The sequence below is a fragment of the Cannabis sativa genome, chromosome 8, assembly GCF_029168945.1.
Source record: "Cannabis sativa cultivar Pink pepper isolate KNU-18-1 chromosome 8, ASM2916894v1, whole genome shotgun sequence".
Taxonomy (NCBI): domain Eukaryota; kingdom Viridiplantae; phylum Streptophyta; class Magnoliopsida; order Rosales; family Cannabaceae; genus Cannabis; species Cannabis sativa.
Genome location: NC_083608.1, coordinates 8351284 through 8372375, shown reverse-complemented (window position 1 = coordinate 8372375; position 21092 = coordinate 8351284). Strand labels below are relative to the sequence as shown.

The 21092-nt window shown below is 33.8% G+C and overlaps 1 protein-coding gene and 1 long non-coding RNA gene across 2 annotated transcripts; one reads left to right on the top strand and one right to left on the bottom strand.

The window, feature by feature from the left end:
• Nucleotides 1-2231: 2231 nt before the first annotated feature.
• LOC133030129 (uncharacterized) lies at nt 2232-4338 on the bottom strand. Its single transcript, XR_009683997.1, has 3 exons — nt 3374-4338; nt 3206-3277; nt 2232-2477 (listed from the first exon to the last, which is right to left on the bottom strand). It is a non-coding gene; the product is annotated as an uncharacterized LOC133030129 (long non-coding RNA).
• Nucleotides 4339-6713: 2375 nt separating this feature from the next.
• On the top strand, nt 6714-9972 carry LOC115699143 (F-box/kelch-repeat protein SKIP11). Its single transcript, XM_030626390.2, has 2 exons — nt 6714-7055; nt 7812-9972. The coding sequence occupies exon 2, from the start codon at nt 8069-8071 to the stop codon at nt 9383-9385; it is 1317 nt and encodes a 438-aa protein (XP_030482250.2). The 5' UTR covers nt 6714-7055; nt 7812-8068; the 3' UTR covers nt 9386-9972.
• Nucleotides 9973-21092: the final 11120 nt, after the last annotated feature.

The following is a 21092-nucleotide window of genomic DNA, read 5'->3' as shown; positions in this document are numbered from 1 at the left end:
TGGCCAAGAATGCCATGCATCCCGCCTTCATTAGCTGACTAGCTTTCAAGGAAGAGATTAATGGAGTCCTAAGGGCTAGCTTGTCGCCCTTGAATATAAACCGATCCCCAGCCTTTGTTTCAAAAACGATCAGTTTCTTTCGGCAATTGATTGTCGCACCGTGACTAGATAGCCAATCCATCCCAAGTATAACATCATATTCCTTTATTCCCAGCTCTATTAGGTCGCCCATGAGTTCTTTGCTTTCGATTATGATAGGTACATCTCGCATTCTTCTTGTTGATAGCATGGTTTCTCCCGAGGGTAATTCCGTCACAATACCACATCTAAGTAGATCACATGGCTTATCTATACTATCAATCAACCTAGTAGCTATATAAGAATGAGTAGCTCCAGAATCAAAGAGAACATTACAAGGCAATCCGTAAATAGAAACCTGACCTGAGACAACAGTGTTGCTTGTGGCCGCTTCTCCTCTGGTGAGAGCAAACACTCGAGCGGGAGCGGCTTGGTTCTCCTTCTTTTGTCCCTTTGGGCAATTTTTCTTCAGATGGCCTGGCTGCCCGCAATTGTAGCACACCCCTGACTTCATCTTACACTCCCCAAGATGTTTTCTATTGCATGTGGGGCAAATTGGGAATTCTACATAGGACCTTTTCACCCCATTGTTGTTACTTTGGACCACTGCTTTCCCCTTTTTATCACGATCATTACCGTGATTTCCCTCGTGTTTTCTCTTATTCTCTTGATTTCCTCCATTGTTTCTTCGGGCTTCCCACTTAGCAGCATTCTCCTTCTTTATATCATTTTCGAGCAACTCAGCTTCGAGAGCTTTCTCTAACACCTCAGCATAAACTGTGTTGGTCCCCACCATGATTTTCACATCTTTTTTTATCATGGGGTTCATCCCTTTCAAGAACCTTTTGACCCGAAGGGCCTCGGTTGGTACGATCTCTTGTGCAAACTTTGCCAGACGGTCAAATTGCCTAGCATACTCCGTGACAGTGAGATTGTTCTGTCTCAGATTCATAAACTCATCTTCTTTTGCAGCCAGTATGGCGGCACTGTAGTACTTCCTGTTGAACACATCAACAAAGTCCAACCAGGTCATAGTTGTTATGTTGCGACTCTGTCTTACTACTTCCCACCAGATCCGTGCATCCTTTTTAAGTAGGCTGGCAGCACAGGATACTCTTTCCCTATCATTGAGGTCCATATATTCCAATATGGACTCCACTGAGCGCAACCATTCCTCAGCTTCAAGTGAGTCTGAGCTCCCATTGAATATTGGTGGTTGTTGTTTCCTGAATCGCTCGTACACAGGTTCAAAACGTTGTATTGGTTCTGGATTCATTGCAGCTGGTTGAAGAGCTAGGTTTCTAACGGGTGGATTTTGATTCTGGCGTAACTCCTCATTCTGAGCTCGTAGCCTTGAAATTTCTTGAGTTAGCTCCTCACGTATACGAGCATTTTCCCGGAGTATCTCAGCTTGAGCATTGGGAGGTTGTTGTTGTTCAAGTGCTACTTCATCTACCGGTGCTACCGATGCTCCTTGTCTACCTCCCCTACCGCTTTGGCCTCCACGTCGGCCTCCGCGTCGACCATCACCTCGGCCTCCGCCCCTTGCGGGTGCTGGAGTCGCATCCACGTGGATGTTTCTATTACCGTTGATTCGAACTGATCTTCTTGGAGACATTATTTCCTAATGTTCCTTGTTTGTTTCTAAGAATCTCTAAAAGAAGATAAACATGAATAAGATATCCCTATTTTCAAAAAAAAAAATGCCCATACTTGCATAACTAGTTCACAAATCATTTCTATTTATTCAAAGATAAAATAAATAATCACATAAAATAATAAAACACATATTTTTTTAAGAGTCATATGGTGCTATCTATCATCAAGTTCTAAAATTTCACCCAAAATTTTTATTTTAAATTAACTTGAAATATATTTATATGTATTAAAAAAAAATATTTCATATGGGTAGTACCTAACCTTGGATATTGGTACTAAGGCTTTTTTTTTTTTGAAGTAAAATGCAAATTTAGAAATTACACAAATACACATAAAATGCAAGCATATATAATGAGACTTACTTGGTGGCAAGCGGAAACTTTTTGGCTGATGTGTGTAACTCGTGAGAACGTTCGGGACCGATATAACTGTTGCTCTGATACCAAACTGTAACGCCCGTACTTTTATGAAAATATTAATTTTATTTACAAGCGTTAAACGCGGAAAATCATAATGTCGCATTTTTATTTAATACTTGAAAATGTTCACAACTGGCCAGTTTTCGTATAAAAGACATAATAATTAATAACTAAAATAATTGCGACATAAGTTTAATAACGTAAATAAATAAATAGAGCGCCCTAGACCGCCCGCAGTTATATGGCCCTCAGCGAGCTCACACACACAAGCGTCCAAAGTTCCACTCGCCACCGGCATTCTAGACTTTTAGTTACTTTGGTCTGCACATGGTAATTTAATAAGGGTGAGTTACTAAACTCAGTAAGGAAATGTGTGTCAGGTAGTCACATAAATAAAAACAAAACTTAATTAAAATGCACATGTACACATTTAGGCAGATAGCAAAACATAAACTTAATCATATCACTAGTCACTAATAATTAGGTTCTAAGCTAAATCACATAATAATGATTATGCCCGAGTCCAATTTTGGCAAATAAACTCGAGCTATTGGACTAAATGGCGGAGGAAATTTGGAGTTCAGTAAAATCGTACCCACTACCAAATGGCCCCCTATCTACCATATAGACCCAACAGTCAAGTATTTAACCATTATCTTTTCGGTCAAATCATGTCACATAAATTATAATCTGCCTAATTTAAATAATGCAAAACTACTATACATTATTTAAATAACATAACAATCATAACTAAATAATGTGAATCTTATAAACACACTATTTACATACATACTTAAATAACATGAATCTTATAAACATATTATTTAAATATATACCTTTAGCAATGGCCATGCTCTAATACTGTAAACATACATAAATAACATGAATCTTATAAACACATTATTTAAATATATATTATACAGTACAATAAATAACAAACAATAAAGAGTCAGGCAGAAGACCTTAGTTAACTTCCCTTTTACTATTCCCACTCTTCTTATGAATGTTATACATACAGAAAACTTATGTTTTCTACTTAATTTCCTTACCTCGAATGTGGAGTCTTAACCTTGATTGCAATGAGAGAGATATTTGAGAACCAATAATCTTCTTATGAAAACCTAGTTTTCATGTATTTTTATTTTAGAATATATTATGGTGACATAAATATTTAAACTTAACCTTAAATCAAGAATTTAAATGACAAGACAATATACCTTAGCTCTTAAAGAAGATCTAGCTACCCGAGCCCAAGCCTTGTGTAAGCTCACGAGTAGTTTGAGATGATCTTGAAACTTAGAAACAAAATGATAATGATTTTAGAATTTGTAGGCACTATTATGGTTTATGGAAGATATGGGAAATAATGATGGTGTATGGATGGCCTATATATAGTGCTTATATGGAATAAGATGTGGGATGTAGAGTAATATGTGACTATGTATACAAGGCACAAGGGTACGAGGAAATTAGAGTGATGATGGGAGAGCTTGGCCTTTTAAAGTGTGAGAAGAAAGATGGTGGTGTATAGTAATGGTTTGATCTATGGAGAACACAAGGGACAAGAGAATTATATTGATTATACGAGAGAGCTTAAGTGAGTGAAGTATATGAGTTGAGTGGTATTTATAACCCTTTAACTAACTACACTAACGTCCCTTAGCGACCTGACTACTAACCTTACATTTTAAAATCAATTAAATAAGTTGAAAGGTATTTCAAAACAATAATTTGTTTAAGGGTCCCTTCATACTCGGTCAAGACTAGAATAAAGGAGAGTTTATTTTCATGCATTGCCAAAACATGATTAATAAGCATTATTTATATATATGTTGTTAGCTATTTACTCCATAAGCTCTAAGTGTGCCACCTTACCATTTGACCAAGTCTTTATTGGCTTGATGACTAACCAAAAGATACCATCCATCCATGTTTTATTCTTAATGCTACACGTAAGCCATTTGCAAGTGTCTTCCATATACTTAATATCATTCAAAGAAAATCCACTAAAATTCTATCAATGCTATAAGTCCAAACTAATCTCAAATTTCTCAACATAGCTACATATCACAAAACTATACCTTAATACTCGATTTGGCCGCTATCGTTACTATTGATATTATTATTTAATTAAGTAATTCAACCTATATCACTTAAAGAAAATAATAATAATAATAAGACTAAATTCTATTCCTATAGGCCACGTAAATAATTTTCCAACATATCCAATTCTTCAACTCACTTCATAAATATTTGTCATGGACTATTTTGTCATGCTAAAATTATCACATGATTATAAAAGTATCACAATTTATTTAACTTTGAAAACTAACATTAATTCATTTATCATAAATATTCTAAACAATCAACTAATTCCACATCGACATAGCTAATCTAACATAACGGAAAATAATAACCCAATATTTTGGTTATTACAAAAAATACTAGATTTTTTTCCAAGTTCAATTAGAAATCCCCAAAATCTAGGGTTTGCGTTTATTAAAATCATACACGATAGATATACAAATTATAGTAATATAACCAAATATCATTATAGTATATAAATAATAATAAATAATCAATGCAAAATATAAAACTTAATTTATAGTTTGTGCATTCTAAATATTTTCGTACATCAGGCGACACATCAACAAAGATTGAAAAAATTTATAAATCTGCTTACTTAAACAGGGCTCTGTTATGCATTGTATTGTAGTCCAATTAAGTTAATTCGAATATAGTGTTCTTGAAAACTTCAAAAAGTCCAAATTTATACAAGAAAATTAAAATTGCCAAGGAGTTGTCCGTAGATATATTCAAATTTTTGTGATACAAGAATTATAAATATTGTTTAAATTAATACTACACTACGGTATTTGTACTATATTTTGAAATTGACTATGTAACAATAAAGAGTTAGCCATATCAAAATATTTGTTACCTGCAGGACTTTTCTGCTATGTAAGTCTCAAAATGAATGAATTCAACTCTTGTGATTGACAGAGGGGAATACGCTAATAACAGAAGAGGAAGAAAGTTAAATTTGCCAAGATTATAAATTAAATTTCATACTTCCTAGTGTTTATCAAGGTTGATTAACTGTTACTAATCAACAACTTTCTTATGAAACAAGAAAATAATTATATAAAACATGTTACACCTAAGACCTTTGATTCTAATAAAAATATTGGAGTTAGGACATGCAATATATATCCAAGTTCAAAGTGAGTCAACTCAACTTTTCCTTCCATATAGCTTTTCCGTATATGTATCAGTTGATGGTATAAATATCTATATTAGTATATATTAGTGATATTAAAGTGATGAATATTAACAAGGAGATAATGAGAGCAATGTTAATCGTATATATTTTTTGAATTTAATTTCAGCTAAAAAAATTGTTATTTTTGAATAAAAAATTAAAAAAAAAAATTCACCCACTAATTTCTCATAAACTAAGAATTCGGTTATATAAACACATTTTATATAGAATAGATATATATATATTTTTTTTAAATCAACAAATGGAGGTTTAGACGAAAGGTATTAAATGAAGATGTCAATCATAATTTTGGGGTAGCAAATTCGCGACAAATATTGAGCTGGCTACAACTTAACATACCTAACCTATACATTCCCATTGACAAAAAAAACAGCTATTTCAAAGTTAATTACTATCCATTATTCAAAAAAAAGTAATTACTATCCAACAAAATAATGATCATCAGAATTATTACCATAAATAATTCGTTGACCGGTCAAATTTGAATAATTACATTAATTGTTTTTTTAACCATAATAATTAATATTAATCTTTAAAACTCTTTTAATGTTATAAATTTTTAAATCAATATTTTTTTTTATATATTTCTATTTAGTATATATATATATTTTCGTTATTTATATGTATATATAAAAATATATATACATTAATAAATATTATTAGTGTTATTCATCCTTTTAATTTTTATATCAATATTGATATTGATACATTAAAATATGGTTACAAATAATATAATGTATAGCTTTAATAGAATATCTTTCATTGATTGTAATAATGTTTAGTATTTTTTTTATGTATTAATATTGTGATTGATGTAATTAAGTATGGTACCCAATCACAAAATTATAAATCTAAAATGTGCTAACCAATAGCCATGTCCAAAATATATCTCTAAAAAGTGTTGGCATGAATGAATGCTTTGTTCCTAACTTCCTACTAATTAAAAAAGTGAAAAGAATAAGTGTAATAGGAGAAGATTGTAAAGGAGTAATTGAAATGAGAAGTTAAATATTAGAGAGGTGCGGAAAAAGCGTGCGTAACGGAGTTGTCCCTCGAGTACAGACCCCACAGTCAGCACGTGTCTCAAACGGCGCTTCCCAGTTACCGGTCACATAACGGTGACTCACAGTCACAGCCAACCAAAAACAAACTCTTCTCTTTTTCTCTTCTTCCTCTCTACTCACCTCTTGCCTTTTTAAGAGCCCCACCATTCCATCTCACTGTTTTTATTTATTTATTTATTTTTATAATATATGTGCAAACAAAATATATTGATATTAATTCATATGTTACGGGTATGTATTAATATTAAAATGGAAAATAATAATGGAGAAACTATATGTTATAAATAAATTTAAAATATAAGGGTTAAGAAAGAAAGATAGAGAGAGATAAAGCAGAGGTGTCCCAAAGGTTTGGTTTATGGTGGCCAAAGCCAAAGGTTAGCTTCCGCTGATTTGCACAGAGAATCCAAAGGACAATTAGAGAGAGAAGTTGTAAGTAACCAGAACTGAACACAACGCCGAGAACCCAAGAAAAAAAAAACAGGAGAGAGAGAAAGAGATTGTTATAGTTTTGAAATTTCCAATCAAGTCCTTTTTCTTCTTATCCAATCCGTAAGTCCCTCCCATTTATTTTTTATTTTTTTTATTACAAAAAAATTGTGTTTATTCATTTCGTTTTTTTTTTTTTGCTGTAGTCTGAGAAAACTAACTGGATGTAAAAGGTTTCTTACACCAATTACGAATCAGAAATAGATCTATTTGTTTTGATATGCTTTTATTTTTATTTTTTGAACAGATATGAAGCTTTCCACATTTTGAATGCTTCAAAAAAACCTATAGATTTTTTTTATTTAATGCTTATTTTTTTTTGTAATACAGAGATCTGTTTATCTATTTATTCTTCCTCTTCATTTATAAATTGACAAAAATGGCAACTGAAGTTTTGTGTAATCAAAATCTTTATTGTTTGTGGGGTTCAGGATTTTTGGGTTCTTATCCTTTATAGAGAAAGAAAAACAAAACAATTCGTTTAAAGCCGGCAATTTTTGACTTTATTTACTTATACATATTTTAAAAAATCCCAAACGAATTTTTTATTTTTTGTAATCCAATTAAAATTTGTCTTGATCGTTTTTTATTGGATTCAGATCAGTGCTCATAAGAAAATAAATATAGAGAAGAAGGTTAGAATTTGTCTAAATTTGGATTGTTTTTTTGTTAATGGGTTTCGTTTATTTCAATCAAAATCAATGATGAAATAGTCAAATCACTTTGATTTTTTTTTCTTTTTTGGTATGTTTCTCTGTTTGCTGTCACTAGAAAAACCGAATTTTTCGTATGAATTTTCTTTTAATTCTTTCTGAATAGGTTTCTGAGGGACTTGGTTCTTGGATATGGAGAAACTTTTGGTCTGGAAATTTTCATACTGAGACCCAGAAAAAGGAAAACAGAGAGAGAGAGAGAGAGAGAGAGAGAGAGAGAGAGAGAGAGAGAGAGAGAGAGAGAGAGAGAGAGAGAGTGGGGGAGGGAGGGAGAAACAGAGAGAAAGAGAGAGGCAACTGGATTAAATTTTGGGTTCTGTGACTTTTCTTCCTTAAAAAGCTCAATTGGGTTTTTACGGAGACATGTTGGAGGGTCGGTCCTGTCTGGTGTCGAGGCTATTTTCGAGCTCTTGCCAGCCTGAAACAAAGTGGTGCATGACTTATCATCTTCTTGAAGTTGAAATTGGTAGCAGCAACAACAAACGACAACTAGATATCGACTCTGAAGAAGACCAGCTGCAAAGGAAATCTTCCAAGCTATTGGATTCTTGGGAGGGACTTGGAATGTCACAAGGTTCCCGGGAGCTATCGAATAATCGTCACCATGCTGGCAATTCTTCAGATTCTGATTCCCTAATCCATCGAATTGGCCGGGACAACTCCATTAGTTGTCTGATTCGTTGTTCAAGATCTGATTATGGTTCCATTGCTTCTGTGAATAAAAGTTTTAGGTCGTTATTTCGAAGTGGCGAGCTGTACAAGCTTAGGAGACTGAATGGTGTGGTTGAACATTGGGTGTACTTCTCTTGCCAGCTTCTTGAATGGGAAGCTTTTGATCCGGTTCGTGGTAGGTGGATGCATTTGCCTAGGATGGCCTCAAACGAGTGCTTCATGTGTTCTGACAAGGAATCCTTGGCCGTGGGAACTGAACTTCTTGTATTTGGTAAGGAGATGAATGCCCACGTAATACATAGATACAGTCTTTTGACAAATTCTTGGTCATGTGGAATGAGGATGAATGCTCCAAGATGCTTGTTTGGTTCTGCCAGCCTTGGAGAGAGAGCCATTTTGGCTGGTGGTTGTGATTCCGGTGGGAATATTTTAAGCTCTGCCGAGCTGTACAATTCTGAGACTCAGACATGGGAGACACTCCCCAGTATGAGCAAGCCGCGGAAGATGTGTTCAGGATTTTTCATGGACAATAAATTTTACGTTATTGGGGGGATTGGAGGGAATGAGAACACAGTTCTAACATGTGGGGAGGAGTTTGATTTAAGAACGAAAACTTGGAGGGAAATCCCCAACATGTCTCCAGGAAGAGGTGCTGCCATAGCCAATGAAATGCCTGCAACAGCAGAGGCACCACCTCTTGTTGCAGTTGTAAATGATCAATTGTATGCAGCTAACTATGCTGATATGGAGGTAAAAAAATATAACAAATTGGAGAACCGGTGGTTCACAGTGGGGAGATTGCCTGAACGAGCCGTGTCAATGCATGGCTGGGGAGTAGCGTTTAGAGCTTGTGGGGATCGGCTTATTGTGATAGGGGGGCCAAGATCAGGTGAATCTTTTATAGAAGTGAATTCATGGGTTCCAGGTGAAGGTCCAGCCGAATGGCGTTTACTTGGAAGGAAGCAGTCGGGTAACTTTGTCTATAATTGTGCTGTGATGGGCTGCTGATTCCGGGCATTGCCTTACTTTACACTTACAGAAACGGTGTTTCTCTCTCACTCCCCCACCAGGCTCTATAAGATTGATTTGTCCATCGACAAAAGTGTCCTGCTAATTGGTAATTTTCCTCCTTTTTTTTAGTTAATTTTTCTCTTTGGGTGGGAGATAAGGTGCAGAAGCATTTCAGATTTTACTCAAGTTCAATTGAATATTTACTTTTACTAGGAGAGAACTTGAGGGTTTTACTTTTTTCCTTTTCTCTTTTCAACTATTTATTGTTCCTCTTCAGATCCTTAGCTCCATTGAATTTGTCTCCTCACCCCCATTTTTAGTTACATGAGAAATATAAAAAAAATTGGCATCATTTTAGCACAGGAATAGGCTCAATAATTTGGAGTAACAAACACAATACTGGATGCTGAAAGCTATTTTTAAGAAACACAGAAACTAGTCATATGGGTTTCATTTTTCTTCTTAATTTATTGCCTTTGTCTTCAAGAGAAGAAATAAGTTTGTGAAAGGTTGTTGTCTTGGACGCTGGCTTATGTACTGATTACATTAATTGATGAAATTGATGGGCTATAATTTTTAGCTTCCTCCTTTTTGTGCCATTTTTTAATCTTCATACAGCCTTATGAATGATTTAGTTTTTGATTGACTGATATTGGCTCCTTTATAATATTTCAGTAGATTGATTAATCTAATGGTATCTTATCTTATGTCAATACTTTGTTAATTACTTTGATTTACTTATGTATCTATTTTGTTTCTAGTGCACCTTTGTTCTTCGATTCGCTTTTTAGGACTTCATTATGTATTTTAGAATGTCAAATAGACTACGTTACTAATATATGAAAAATCAAAACCGTAGAGCTGTGTGTGAGGTTTGACTTGAATGATAATTTGATGTTAGATTTGCCTAAGAAGATGAACACCAACAAAGTAATGTGATGTATGCTTTAAGGATATATGGTAAATAAATACTGAGAATTTAGATTCGAGTCATAATATAGTTGCTTAACTTTGAAAGTGCAAAATGCACAACTTTTGATATATTATATATATTTATATGTACCTAGTTTATTTATTAAAAACATGTATGTGGAAAGAAGCAAATGTCGGTCTGGATGGCTCCCGAAGCAATATTTAATTTTGGCAAAGGTTCACTTTCTTGTAAACTAAGCCTCTTTGCTAATGATTATAGCTCTCGTTAGAAGTACAGTTGAAGAGTTAATATTATCATCAATCTTTAATCATATCTCTATGTCTATACTCAATTCTTTTTTATCACACTTTTTTCATTACTTTTATTGATTTTGAAGGAGCTGGTTCTGAGTTTATAAAGGATATCTTTAATGCACTTGATCTTCTTCTTCACCATTTTTTTTATATTAAATAATTTCATTCAAATGTTTCATATTTTTTATGATATATAATTTATTTTACAATTTAAATGTAATCATAATCAACAAATTAGTTTTCTAATTTCTCAATTAAATTTTCTGTGACGACAAATCTGTTGATCTTTGAAGCATGGAAAGGTTTCTTCCAAACATCGACCATTCCTTTTATTTTTAAGAAATAAAATAGCACCCAATTCTCTATTAATTAATAAAGTCATAGAACATTAAATGGGAGTACTTTAAAATAAAAAAGATTAAAAAAAAAAAAAAAGCAGCCCATTGATTAGCATTTTAATAAGGTCCAAAAGGAAGGAGACAAAAGTGTAGAAAAGTAATGATTCAAAAGTTTAAAATAATTGAGTTTAGGAAGAAAAATAAAAAAAGTTTAAAATAATTGGTAGCTAAAGAAGTAGCTTTAGTTCATATGCGCCGACCCGATTGACATGATAGTTATGTATTTTATTATCTTGATCCAGCGCATTATTAATAATAGTTATATGATAAATGGTCCAAATTAGGTTGGTGTAGATCTGTCCAATATAACTTTGTTCAGTTCAGATGTATCATCCATGTTTTTGTTGAATTCTTCTACTCCTTTTCTTTTCAGTGCAACTTATTATGATTATGGAAAATCTCACATTAATATTCTTTTTTCGTACCTTTTGGACCAATTAATCACAGACACTATGTTTTTGACCCGGAACTTGTTTCGTTTAACCTACTCCTACTCTCCTACTCCTCTATGAATTACACCATATTTCTCAAATAAAGATTTTTCAACGTTTCACATCACTTGGTGTAAGAAGCTAGTCTACCCAAAAAAATATTTATCATATAAAGGTTTTTCATCGTTTCACTTGTTAATATGTTTTAGACTTGTCTGTTTTTGGTTTTCGCTTTCAATGATGTTTCTGCTATATTATTTATTTAAATAAATAATATATATTGTACACATTAAATATATAATGTAACAAATTAATTTAAATATTTGTAATGTATGAGGTGAAGTTACATTTTTGTAACTTTCACAATATTATTAATTAAGTGTATATAGAGATTACATAGCTTAATACATTGAAATTAAAATTTATAATAGAATTATAGCTGTTTGAGGATTTATTTTATCATTTACAATGTGTATAAGTGATATAAAATTAAATGAGAATGATTTGAAATATTTGGAGAGTAATTGAAAAAAGCTGAAAAAATGGGTAAGTAACTAGTAACCAATTACTGTATTTTTATGTTGTCAACATTTGAATGTTTGGGGATAATTTTTAACACCTCTCATAACCTTCAAATTACCTATTTAAGTCCGTTTACACCCAATTAAGAAATAGTAATAGTAATGAGGTGTAGGGTGTATAAATTTAAAAGTGTGTGATCTTAAACACTATAAATAGATACCTAAAATGCTCACTTTGAATAACTAGTTATCTATCAACAAAGTAGTTTGCTAAAAAATTCTAATGCTTGATTATTCCCAAAGCTATTGATAAAGTTTTTTAGGCTCTAAATTTATTGATTTCTCCATAGTTAGAGGATGTTGTTTTTTTGGTAATTTTAGTGTTTTTCATCATTTTATGAATTATTCGAGTTTTGGGAGAAAATTGACTTTTATGAGTAAAAAAAAATAGATTTGGTATTTTTATGACTAGGTGATGTTAGCGGATGAAATGACGTGCCAAAATGACATTTTCTTAAGGTTTCGAAAGTCTATTGAAACTCAAAACCCGTGGGTTGTCGCTGCAGCGAAGGTTGGAGGCTCACCGCAACAAGCAAAAAAAATTTTGGGCAGGTCTCTCTCGCCGCAGTGTGGATGGCAGAGGCGAGCATGCGTGAATTGGGAAATTTTGAATCTTATCTTTTTTTTTTAAGTTGAGATATTTTTAGGGCTATATATAGGCTTTTAGGGCACGAATTTTAGTACATTTGAACTACGAAATTGAGAGAGAAATTCAAAGAGAGAGAGAGAGAGAGAAAGAAGAAGACGGAGATTGCAGCATTAGTTGTTCTACATTGTAGTTTTTTTTTTCTTCACCTTAAACTCTTACTATTTATTATAATTTTTATTATAATGTCTAGTTCCGAGTACTTCTTTTTAGTTAAGGGTTATTTCAAAACTCGAAACATGAATTTTTAATTTTAGTGATGAATGTTAATTTTTAATTTCCATTATATTGAATTGCTTCTATTCTTCAATATTTAATGTCATAATTATTAATTATATTAATCTTGTTTAGAGGTTTTACCTTAATTTATTGTCATTTTAGGATTATTATTCACCTAATAGTCTAGGATTCTAAATTTTTGTGATAAATTGTAATTTCTAATATTATCAAAGTTTATTGCCTAAATTAATTTATCTCCATTAAATTAATTTCTAATTGTTTAGAGGTTTTCTAATATATGCTTCATTAATTTATTGCCTAAATTAATTTATCTCCATTAAACTTAAAGTTTTATCTAAGTTAAATAAATTACATGCTTCGTGAATTTAGTGCTTAGGTAAAAAAGTTAATAATTGAGTGCTTCGCATTGAATACATGTAGTAGAGAGATTGGGATAATTAATTGGTTTAGAATTATATGCAAGATTAATAATTTGATTGGAAATCTAAAATTACATTCATTATTAAAAATTAAGAATGATTGTTGACAGTGGAAAATAACCTTTTGACTATTTATCACATTTAATTTGCTTTTTAATTTATGTTACTTTATTGTCATAATTAAAACTCCATTTTCTAATTCTTGACACTAATTATTGAATAATTTAATAAGCATAGTCTTCGTAGGATCGACTCTTACTTACATTTATACTAAAATAATTAGAAGTATCGAAATAAAAATAATAGTAAATTTGATTGGATATACGACCCACATCAAATTTTTGGTACCGTTGCTAGAGACTATTGTTTTATTTTATTATTCATATTTAATTTTTATTTTACTAACTTGTTTTCACTTTAAAAATCACAGGTGTACATGTCTAGTGCAGACAAGACTCAAGAGAGACTATCAAGGGTAAAACAATATCTTGAGTCATCATCTGCTTCTCGATCATTGAAGAATATCACCGACAACCCACTTTTTCAATCTCTTGGTCCTGTGAAAGAGCCACTATCAACTGATCTAGAGTTTGATTTTGATGACTCGGTCAATTCTCACAAGACCATGGCTCAAAATAGGATGCTAAAAGAGTTGGGGTCGCGCCAAATCTTGACCAACAATCATTGTGCATCCATTATCCACCTTCGGATGTTAATTTTGAACTGAAATCAACCCTTATTCACTTGCTGCCATCTTTTCATGGGTTTCTCGGTGAAGACCCTAACGAGCATTTAGAAGAGTTTTATATTGTTTGGGTTGGGACGGGTTTGGGTGGGTTAGGTCGAGTTTCGGGTTGGGCTAGGTTTATTTTTTAATATCTCTTTTTTAACAGGAAAAAACTAAAAAATAATATAATTATACAATATATTATTATCATACACATACACAAACACAATACACAATTATACACAATAATACAATGTATTATTAATTTCTATTTTACACAAATACATTAATTACACACAATCTAATTTTTTTTTTACTTTTTCAAAAAAAAAAAATACTTACATATAATTATATGTACATATTACATAAACTAACACATTACCAATTTAACACACACTAACAAAATTATTATTAAAAAAAAGACATATATATAATATAATTATATAATATATATACATAAAAAATAAAAAATGATAATTGGGTTTTGGGTTTTGAAAAATATTAAACCCGAACCTGACTTGATACAGAACCGTGTTACACCCAAGCCTGGTGTACTAAAATTAAAATCCATTTTTTTAGGTTTTTAAGGTTTCGGGCTAGGTGGGTTTGCCGAGTGGGTAGTTTTTTTGGGTGTAAATGTGCACCCCTACTTCAAGGTCACCATGTTTGAGTGACTTTATTCTTTGTCATGGTCGAGTGACTTCAAGGTCACTATGGCTGAGTGACTTTTCTTCTTGCCAAGGCCGAGTGACTTCAAGGTCACCATGGCCGAGTAAATTCATTCTTAGTCATGACCGAGTGACTTCAAGGTCACCATGGCCGAGTGAATTCATTCTTAGTTGTGGTCGAGTGACTTCAACGTCATTATGGCCAAGTGACTTTTCTTCTTGCTAAGGCCGAGTGACTTCAAGGTCACCATGGCCGAGTGACTTCATTCTTACTCATGGCCGAGTGACTTCAAGGTCACTATGTCCGAGTGACTTTTCTTCTTGCCAAGGTCGAGTGACTTCAAGATCAAAATTGTCGAGTGACTTCATTCTTGTTCATGGTCGAGTGACTTTTCTTCTTGTCAAGGGCGATTGACCTAGAGTTAAGCATGGCTGAGTGATCCTCTTCCTTAGCTTGGTCAAGTGACATCTCAAGCGCATGGTCAAGTGACATCTCAAGGGTCATGGTCGAGTAGTCTTTTGTCAACCCTGGCCAAGTGATCACCTTAGCTAGAGTTTGGTCGAGTGATCCCGGGCCATATGCATCAACTTGGTCATTCCTTGATTGACTTTTAAAGTTGATGTCTCTTGCTTCCCCAGACTAATTATTGACTAATTTGGGAATTGTTATCCAAATTTTTGAACTTTGACGTGGCATCACATGATGGTGACACGTGGAATCAACTTTATGAACCTGCTCGCAAGAGATATGCCGAACAGAGCACCACATATACTCGCTCGGACGAAGCCTTCTTAGCCGAGAAGTGAAAATTCTGAACAGCACGTCAATACATAGCAATTTCAGCTTTTGCATTGTGAGTCGCCGAAGAAATCCCTATAATTTTTGGATCAAATCACAGAGATATGGCAAGCTGTCCGAATCCCTTGATTAGTGTATTCTGTATTTAATATGCAATCTTTCTGATTATATCAATTGTAATCAGAAGGGAAATTCTTCCCTCCCAAGCTTATAGCCATATAAATAGTGATTCATACTCACTGGGCAAAAGGTCAAAAAACTTATTAAGAATTTATATTCAGAGATAACATGTAAGAGCTCTAAGAAAAGGGATTATATTCCTTGTTCTTAAGTCAATACAAACCAAGAGGATTAGGCTATTACTGAACTGCTAGAGGCTGAACCTTTATAAAATTCTCGTGTCTTTATTTACTTCATTATATTACATATAATACTACTTGTCGCTTACAATCTAGGCTCATTGTCATTGGCCAAAAGCGAGGTCAACATAGAGCTGAACTCAAGGATTACTTTTTATATCAAATCTAGTCATAAACACAATGGTGGTACAGACTCGTAGAGGCGTGGTTGATCCGGTGAATCCACAGACCGTGGATCCTACACTGCAGAACCCAGGGAACACAAGGGTTCCACCAACCACGAATCTCGAAAAACCATCAACTGTAGGTCACGGTGTGACGACTCCTGTGAGTAAAATCGCGCCTGGTGTGCAAGAGTCTGGGAATACCAGTTCAGCATCTAATAAGGGCATTCCTAACACCGTCGTTCTGCCCGTAACCAATGTTTGAACAAACATTGGAGACAACACCAAAATCCAAAACCTTTGTGCTACTCTTAGAGTCATGCAAGCTCATACCAACACCCTGTATCATGATCAGGAGGAACTCCGTGCCGCGGTTACATTTGAAGAGCAGAGGCGCATGTTCGCTGAGTGGAGAGATAAAGAAATGGAAAAGTTGAGGGAATAGCAAGCAGCCATTGACGACCAAACCCGGAAGGCCACCGTGTTGATACGAAAAAGCCTATCAGGCTACCGGAAAATAGCCTGTAATCGTCATTCCCTTGGGCGAGACAAACGAAGATCCACCAGTGAACACCTTGTTGGAAATTATTTTACCAGGATCTTAGATCTACTCACAAGTATGTTGATTAACACCCTAAATATGAACTTTCTAAAATGATGAAATAAACACATATAAAGTTTAGGAAACCTTACATTGGGTGCAGCGGAATAATATGACTCCTTCCGTTCAGATATCTAGCCCTTGATTCCTTTCTGTAGCAGAGCATTATCAATATCTGAACCGGGATCTCTTTCTCTGATTCTTTAGTGCTGAAACTCCTTCTTGCTGAAAGTCTTTCTTCACGATCTTCCTCACTATGATTGAGGTATCACTTGCTGTGTGTGCGCACTACTCTAACACTAAGAATTTCGAAATTGAAGGAAGAAGAGAGAGAAAGTGGGTTCGGCCAAAGATAGGGAGAGAGAGAGGCTCAGTTTTTTCTGAATCAGAAGTGTGAAATTTAAGTGTAAATTTCCTGAAGCCTTCACTATCTATTTATAGCATTCCACTAGGGTTCGGTTTGAATTATTTGGAATTAAAATAATGAAAATATCAGTTTAAATTCCCTACAAAAGTGGCCGGCCATGCATAGTGGATTTGGGCCTCACTTTTTGCAATTTTGCAGTTTTATCTTTTCTGCATCTGATTTTCTCAAAAATGCCAATTTTCTAATTCAACCATTTAAATGCCAATTCTAACTATTTAATAACTTTAAATAATTATTAAATAATATTTTCATTTATCATATTTATTAATTGAACCATACAAAGTATCATAATTAACAAATATGCCCCTAAAACTCTTTCTTTACAATTTCGTCCTTACTTAGTGAAAAATTCACAAATAGGCATAGTCTAATTTGAGAATTATAATTGATTAATCAAAACCAATTATATGAGTCTTACAAGCAATATTATCTCAACTAGTGCGGGGACCATGGGTCTATATAACCGAGCTTCCAATAAGTAGATCAAGAATTTATTACTAAAATTCACTAACTTATTAATTCTTTGTTGAATCCACGCATAGAACTTAGAATTGCACTCTCAGTATATAGAATGCTCTATATGTTCCACCATATAGACACATCATTAGTTATCCATTGTTATAATCCTAATTTTGATCAATGATCCTCTATATGAATGATCTACACTGTAAAGGGATTAGATTACCGTTACACCCTACAATGTATTTATTCCTTAAAACACTTAACCCCGTATAAATGATATTTCAGCTTATGTGAAATGAGTACTCCACCATTTATGTTCGTTTGGTCAAGCTCGAAGGAGATCATCCTTTACTTACTATTCGCCAGATAGAAGCTATAGATTCCATGTTTATGTTAGCGCTCCCACTCAATTGCACTACCATGTTCCCAAAATGTACGTATCACCCTGACCTAAAAGTAGGCTTAACTAACAAATCAAAGAACACGAATAGCCTCTCGAGATTGAGCCTAATCATAACAGGATTAAGATCATTTGATCTAGGATCAACTAGGCGATATTGACTTGAATAGATTTTACGGTAATTTTATTTAAATCTAAGTCAAAGTTCAATATCGGTCCCTTCCGATGCATACTCCATGCATCCAACCCGAGCTTTACTTTAACCAATGCTCTGGAAAGAACATAGCATTTCTCCAAATGCAAGTAAACTCTGTTGTAGATTATCATATCAGTAAAACCCTATGTCTGATAAATCTAGGAAACTTTATTCACATAGTCATGTTTACTTTCCAATGTGTTGACAACACAATAAACAGGATCAAGTATGTGAAAAGGGTTTCAGATGAATTCATACATTATGTACATATAATTATGAAATAAATCATGTGAACCATGCAACATTAAATGTTATTTCTGATCTATATTAATAAGTAAATCTGATTATATTGAAATGAGTTTTATTTAGGGCATAAAACCCAACACACCTCTCAGACTATAAATGGTCAGCTGTCCAATCCCCAATCATTGGTTCCACCTGTGGGCCAAGTGGTAGGCGGGCAGACCTTGTCTAAAAATTCATCAAGAGAACTCATACCTAATAATTCTAACCAAGTTAATGGTGTCGGTCACCTGATTGGCCTAACCAACCAGTCACAGAGACAGCCCGGTGTTTCCATTTTTAATCGATTAGGGATGGTTCATGATCTCATAGATGATCTGAACAGAAGGAGAGGGTTGGATGACCAGCACGATGCGCTAGTCATTCAGCCCAGAGCCCGTGCTCAAAATCCCACTCAAAGAGATGCTGATGTGACTGTAGTCGGCTAAGAGGCTGAACAAGTTAATCCAGTCATGCAGGCACAGTTGGATGAACGAAAAAATATGTTCCAAGGCCTGGCTGGTCAGAGGAACAATGACCTCGAGTTGGATCGAGCACTTGGATCCCCTTTTTTCCCAGAGATTAATGTCTTAGAATTGCCCCACAAGTTTAAGATGCCAACCTGGAAAATGTACACTGGGAAGGAAGATCCCTTATGTAATACCCTAGATTTAAGAAATGGATTAGCAAAATCCTAATTAGATAATTATGAATAATTGAGGAATTATATTATTATATAGTTCAGTATATGAGAATTTATTTGATTTATTATATGGTAAGACCCCGTTGGTGAGCCAGGGGCATTTTAGTAATTGTGATCTGAGAAGGGTAAAATGATGAACTTAATTTAATTACGTGCTTAATGGAACTATATTATTATATAGTATGTCTGTGTTGTCTTTTCAGGTGTGTTCTGACAGGTTGACGCGGTATAGTCACAACCGGGTATTTCAGGCCGAACCGGGTTCAGGCCCGAAATGTAAATTGGATTGATTTATTTGGCATTATTATTTATGGGTGATAATCTGAATTTTTATTTGAAAATAATTGAGTATGAATTGACTCGAATGCCCTTGTATGTGTGAATAGGTGAAAATTGGCCTTAGGGGCAAAATGGTCATTTGACCTTTATTTTCTATACTTGGTAAAAGCTGATTTTTTTAGGGAAGTAAATGAATTTTTCTGGGTTTTTCTCTCTCAAACCCGAACCCTCTCTCTCTCTCTCTCTCTCTCTCTCTCTCTCTCTCTCTCTCTCTCTCTCTCTCTCTCTCTCTCTCTCTCTCTCTCTCTCTCTCTCTCTCTCTCTCTCTCTCTCTCTCTCTCTCTCTCTCTCTCTCTCTCTCTAACCCTTGTTGAGTTTCAACTTGAATTGAAGAAATTTGCTTGGGATTTTCCTTTGGAAGCTTTGATTGTTGGTGCTAGTGTTTGTGCAAGGAATTGAGGTAGTGTTCTTACTATTTTAAGCTTTAAATCCTTTCTGAATATTATTATTAAAAGAGCACGATTAAGTTGTGAAGTTCTTGACTTTGCATGTGGGGGAAATTGGTGTTTGTTTTGATAGATTTGAGTATGATTTGCATAATTATGTAATGGATTATATTGTTGTGTATTAGATGAGTTTTTCAAGGTTGGGATTCATGTTTTATTTTGTGTTCTTACTGCTGAAAGTTGTGGTTAAGCATGCTTGTGACTATAGAAATTTGTTTGTGATGTTTTTGTTGGAATTTATTTTACCAGGATCTTAGATCTACTCACAAGTATGTTGTTTAACACCCTAAATATGAACTTCTAAAACGATAATAAACACATATAAAGTTTAGGAAACCTTACATTGGTCGCAGCGGAATAATATGTCTCCTTTCACTCAGATCTCTAACCCTTGTATCCTTTCTGTCGCAGAGTATCACCAAGATCTGAGTCCGAATGTCCTTCTCTTCAATTTGGATTCTTCACGATCTTCCAGACTATGATTGAGGTACCACTTGATGTGTGTGGGCACTACTCTATCACTCAAGGTATTTCGAAATTGGAAGAGGAAAAGAGAAGAGAGGGGGTCGGCTACAGAAGGATAGTGAGTGGCTCAATTTTCTGAAAAAGCAATCTCTTGAATCACTGAAAAAAAAAACTTATTTTGGTGTGAGCCATCACCATCTATTTATAGGTAACCACTAGGTTTAGGTCAGTAATTATTTGGCATTAAAATAATGAAAATTTGGAAAAACCCTCTCGAAGTGGCCGGCCATGGTGTTAATGGGCCCCACTTGGAATTTTGCAGTTTTAACAAATTTCATTTCTATTTTCTCAAAAACGCCAATTTTCTAATTCTAACAATTTAAATGCCAAAAATAATTATTTAATAACTAAAATAAATTATTAAATAATATTGTCATTTAACATAATGATTAATTAGACATATAGAGTCTCTTAATTAATAAATAAACCTAGAATCTCTTTTCTTCACAATTTCGCCCTTGCTTAGTGAAAATTCACAAACTAGACATAGTCTAATTTTAGAATTATAATTGATTAATCATAAATCAATTATTGAGTCTTACAAGCAGTATAATCTCAACTAGAATGGGGACCATGGACCTATATTACTAAGCTTCCAATAAGCTGAACCGAATTTACCAAGTAAATTCCCTAACTTATTAATTCCTTGTTGAATCCACTTTTA